At 36.6% G+C, this 5,761-nt stretch overlaps 1 protein-coding gene across 1 annotated transcript; it reads right to left on the reverse strand.

Annotated features, from left to right (window-relative positions):
• Positions 1-566: 566 nt before the first annotated feature.
• Positions 567-5,538, reverse strand: LOC114718081 (reactive Intermediate Deaminase A, chloroplastic). Its single transcript, XM_028903323.1, has 6 exons — positions 5,288-5,538; positions 2,540-2,655; positions 2,388-2,432; positions 1,848-1,921; positions 1,709-1,758; positions 567-910 (listed from the first exon to the last, which is right to left on the reverse strand). The coding sequence occupies exons 1-6, from the start codon at positions 5,475-5,477 to the stop codon at positions 816-818; spliced, it is 570 nt and encodes a 189-aa protein (XP_028759156.1). The 5' UTR covers positions 5,478-5,538; the 3' UTR covers positions 567-815.
• Between the last annotated feature and the right edge of the window lie 223 nt (positions 5,539-5,761).

Raw genomic sequence — 5,761 nt, forward strand, 5'->3', positions numbered from 1 at the left:
TTAAATAAAATTTACTTTACATGCTAGAACTCGAGAATTTTTCAACTTTTACTTCATCATTAATTATCCCCTTAAATTCTCCCAAAATGATTCACCAACACGCGCCCAGACCATAACTCCCACTGACAATTATGATTTAGTCCATAGTGCTTGCGCAGTACTTGTCGTCAGTTTTCAATAATATGATTCATTGGTTAAACACCGATTTAACGAGGAGTAGCCTCCTCAATACAAGAAAACCTGCTAGGGTGAAATATACAATTCTAGATATCTGCAGTCACCTACATCCCTCGTGTAAAATGCGAAGACATATCTATCCAATCTAGGTGCGGAATCCATCAGTGAGTTTACTAAAACCATACCCCAATAAATATTTAAAAACAGAGGTGGTGTAAAACATCACCTCCGTTTGGAAGCTTGAAGATGTCCTGTCCTCAAATCTAATTGCATATCCTACCTCCTTTCTTAGTTGAACATCAAGCTCACGTGCAATTTGTCCCAAAAAATTCAACAAAAAGATTGAGCATTAATTGTTTGGTTACGAAACTTTAGAACATTCTCGGGGGTTGCGTGGCACCGTGAACTTTAAACTTGAATTTGGTTCCAATCAAATCATCCACGATAAGAGATTTTTTCCTTTTTTTTTTTTTTTGGGACCTGATTCTCATTCACTTTCAAAGGACAGCCAGTCTTCGAGGTAATCTGAAATACCAATTACAGTCAGTTTTGAATAAAACTGCAATTCTTAGATATATCCCGTTCTGCGTTATTATCATTCTTGATGGGTTGGGGCTAGATACGGTCTTAAAACGTGTCTACAATGCTGCTATGCACTCAATTTCAATCTTCGCATCTAAAGGCAAAGCAGCTACTTGATATGTTGCACGAGCCGGGGCAGGTGAGACAAAGTCTGCCAAAAAAACAAAAAAACATTTGAGGCAGTCAAAAGAAAATTCTCAAAATCATCATCAACGGCCTATGATGGGAATGACAGGTTTATATAACACAGGTATATCAGTATCCATGATAATGCACGTGTATGACAATCACATCCCAGCACAACCTATCATAAGGATTTTTAATTTAATCTAAAAGCTCGCCAGCTAACATACAGACATGTCACCAATTTTTCTATATGGCGCAACATTAGGCCCTTGAACCCATTTTCCATCAAAAAGAAATGTTCGGTGCCGAATGGGAGGGTGAGAGGGATTGCACAGAAATCAGGATAACATTTCACACAATATCCATTATATCTTGTTATTGTTATCCAACCGTTTATCTCTTTTTATTGCTTCTTTCTATGTATGGTCAAAAGGCTCATCTATTACCATACTCCATTTCCCTTCCTCTTTTCATCCTAAAGATTACACATGCCTCGAAGTGGAGTAAAATCACATGACAATGTCCAGAATATAATGCAATGGCTGGTACGCAGAAAAATATTTTACAGAAAGAAAACGGGAAATGCACTTATCCAGTTTTATTTCTAGGTGCATTTACTATTTGATCTAGAAAACACTTTTCTACGTACCAAACATTGCATGCTTTTCTTGAACCCTTGAACCCTATATTAATTTAGAATAAAATTTTATAAATGAAACAAAAGGCTAGGACTTCTTTACTCAACTCAAGACAACAACCATCTTCCGCAGACTAACACGAGTCTATGTAAAGGAAACATCAAAATTCAAACTACAGAACTCACATTTAGCATATATCTCATTTACTTTCTTGAAGTCCTTCAGGTCGGCCAACCTACAGGAATCAAATGGAAAAATAATAGTAAACTTTCATGCACTCAACACTATCCATACTATGGGAGAGAGATTAGACAGAATTTATACAAAATTGTAGTCTTGACAACTGATGAATAGCTGGCTCCACCAGCTTTTAGAATTTCCCCCATATTTTTTAGTACCTGTAAATTTAAATACAACAATCATCAGCTACAATAATGGGTAACCGGCTTACCCTAGGAAGTAAATGGGTACATCAACAACACATGGGTTACTGGAAAACAAGACAACACTTCACATGCATCAACCAAAGAAGAGCATGAAACCAGAATTACTGATGGAGGTTTGCAATTTCACTTTCAAGTTTCACATTTCCATACTGCCATCACTTAGTGCAATAAAAATCATCAAACTGTTAGGAGTTGATGTTACAAAAAAGTAAAACATAAGCAGCAAGTCCAAGAAAACACTAGCCAAGCCAAGTTTTGCTTTTCATTTCCATAAAATTAATCATCTCAGTTCCTTGAATCGGCAGAGAGAGGAATACATTAATATACAAGGGAAATAGAACAGGTAACAGAAGGGGGGGGGGGACAAAGAGAATAATCAAGTGACTATGGCATTCCCCAAGATCAGTGGTTTTAGTACCTGCTCTGTTTGATCCTCAACATTACCAGAGATAAATTTTCCTGTCTGCACTTGAATGCATGAAACAAATTGTGAGTACGCAGATTTGCTGGTGCACTAGCATATATACAGACACTGAGATGGTGGACAAGAGTAAACTCATGATAGAAAACCTCAGGAACAAGACCAAGAACGCCAGACACAAACAGAAGGTTGTTGGCTTTGATTGCTTGGGAATATGGCCCCAGTGCCGCAGGAGCCTTCTCAGTTTGAACAGCTTCCTTGAGACCTAAATTTCATAAAATGATGAACATCACATCAGATTTGATCCCAAAAAAATGAGTAACGCAAGGTGGTAACTGAGATTCTGCTGGAAGTAGCTCGCTCTCTATCTATAATATATCTATATAAATACATGTGTGTGTGTGTTTCATAAAAGGATGTCCAGCACATCAGAAGTTTTTGCGTTTTGGAAAACACCACATCAGATTTCATACACAAGAAATGATTAATGCAAGATGATAACTGAGATTCTGGTGCAAATAGGAACCCCCCCCCCCCCAAAAAAAAAAAAAAAAAAAAACGAAAAACAAAAAACCCAACCCCAACAATCCACACACATGTAAAGTACCTCATAGGGGAACTAAACTAATAATACTTGAAATATAAGTGCTACCCACGTAAATGGTCGATTAATAATTAGAGGGAAAAGCCAAAAATGCCAAACTCTAAAAGAGAACATTTTCTTAGTGTTTTCCATCACATATGAAAGCCAGAAATCAAATATCACAGCAAGAAACATTCCAATAAATACAGATGTAAGTTATACTTGTTCATTCATATGATTATTCTATTCATGCATAGAGAAGATAAAAAGCTAGGGGAGAACTTTCTTTGTTTTAAGATTGATCTGTAGTCTATCATTGTAGCCCTTTTCAAAGTCTTTCTTCCCCTTGTTTCTTTCAGGTCACTTATTTTCAAGATTGAACGTGAGCTATGTTTGATATCTATCCAAGATTCCAAGTCAAGCAAATAACTTTCATATATTCTAACACAGTAGACATGCATCAGACCGTTTAAGCAGAGTGTCCGGGTAACGTGGGATGTCTGAAACTAGGTGTCTCTGTTATGGTTCTATAATATGAACCAGCAGAGATGGGGAATTAGGAAGGGAAAAGACGGAAGGAGAGAGGAAAAGAACCAGAAAGGTAGAGAAACAGAGGAGAGGAGAGGAGAGAAGAAAAGAACAGAGAGAGGAGAAATGCTGAATAGTACGCTTAGATTAATCCATTCACATCACAGCCCTCTTATGTCTGATATTACATCCTTATATAGGCAGCTACATAACAAACAATTAACTAACAATGACTAAACTAACGGCTAGTTTACTACTAATTACATTTACTAAGCTACCCTTAACTAAAACACAACAATACAATTACATAACATTGCCTTTTTTTTTTTCAAAAGATCCTTGCCCTCAAGGATCAATGATAGTAAATGCTGGAAATTGCTGCTGAAATTGGAACAGGGGCATCCAAGAGATTTCCTCGTCAGGTTTTCCTGTCCACAGTACCAAGATTTCAGTAATAATATGTTGTTTCTTCCTGCCAACCCTTTTATTGAGTATTCTTTAAGGTTCTAGAACAGCATGTAATTCTGGAAAATCAAAAGGTGGGTGCCTTGGCTTGACTGAAGGGTCTGGGCACAATTTGAGCATAGAAATGTGGAAGGTAGGGTGAATTCTTCACTCAAGTGGTAGGTCCAGCTTGTATGCAACCTTGCCAATCCTCTCTAGGACTTTGTAAGGACCAAAATACCTAGGAGCTACCTTCTGAGAACTCCTAGTAGCTGCTGAAATTTGTTGATAAGGTTCAAGCTTTAGGAAAACCCATTCACCAACAGTGAATTCTCTGTCAATTCTGTGTTAATATGCCTTCTGCTTCATCATGTTCGCTGCATGATGGAGATGACACTTGAGGATAGCAATCATCTCTTCCCTAGCTGAATAACTTCTAATCACATTGCAAAACTAAGTTACAAAGAATAGTTAATACTTATTTATAAGCAACAATAGCTATAAATCTAAATAGATATACCAATATTATGTAATTATCCTAATTTATCCAGATCCTACTAATATAAATAAATCCTATCTAAGTCCTTCTAATATTTATCCTATTTATATCATATTTAAATATTTTCTCATTTATAATTATAATTACATAACAGTCTCCATGCTCAATAGATTCCCACTCACAGTATGACCTTTCCTATTAATGTTTTAAGACAAATGGGTCATTATCAAAACCAATGCAATGAAATTTGATCTCACCAAGCTTAAAGGGAAGGTGTTGACTGATCACTAGTATTCTGTCTCTCTTGTCGACTTTAGTTGTTTGTTATACCTTAGTAGGTTTGTTTGTTCTTGATTGTATATATCAAGTGTCATGCACCTGAATGATCTTTCTTATTGATGCACTAATCTACTAATAATATGCAGTATTCAGACCCCAAAAGAAAAATCCAATTCGACATAAAAGTACAGGAGAAACTCCAGCAGTAAGGTTCCTTGGAATATAGTACGAGCAAGACTTGTATTATTATCCAACCCACTCCCTATCATAAATTTTCTTTGTAATCCGCTTAACTTATTCAGTAGTGAACTGTCTGCAAACAGTTTTAGTCGCCAATCTCCAAAAGGAATAACGAAAATAATACGTTCAAAGGCTTTTCAATAGCTTTGATAGGCTACTTATGCAACTTCGCCTTCGCATCTTATCAAAATTTAAAGAAGACTATATTGCTTGACCAGAAAAAACAAGAAGAAGACTATATTGCTTTCAAGAAGATATCTCCGCGATATTCCCCAAATTTGTTGAAACTAAATAGAATAAATTAATGAAATTATCAAGATTTACCAGTATCACTGGAAATTCCCAGACAAGCAAAAGGCACAGAGCGCTTGGTAAACGACGAAGCAGAAGAACGCCACATGGTAGTCCCGGCCACCGAGACAAAGCCGATGCCAGCAGCCAAGGAAGCCCGGCTCCGCAATGCACCGATTTCCATAGCCGGCACGTGGAAGGACCTGGCAGCGTACCACGCCATATCCCTCGCTCTCTCCGCCTGTCACTCGCGCTATGGACGGAGACTGTGGTATTGTTTAGTTGGAGGTTTTCTGAGGGAGAGGGCAGGGGAATGAATTTGGGTGCTCTGATCATAGGACCTGGACCGCTGGACGGTTCATATTTATTTTTATTTTTATTTTTATTTTTTTAAAATAATTATTCTAATGGGTATAAAATAAAAAAAAAATAATACTTTAACTTTTTTATTTTTAAAAAATAATTTTTTTTATTTTAAAATAATTATTTAAAAATATTAAATCTGAA

The sequence above is a fragment of the Neltuma alba genome, unplaced genomic scaffold (genome assembly GCF_004799145.2).
Source record: "Neltuma alba isolate B1F8T4 unplaced genomic scaffold, ASM479914v2 tig00011805_pilon, whole genome shotgun sequence".
Classification (NCBI taxonomy): Eukaryota; Viridiplantae; Streptophyta; class Magnoliopsida; order Fabales; family Fabaceae; genus Neltuma; species Neltuma alba.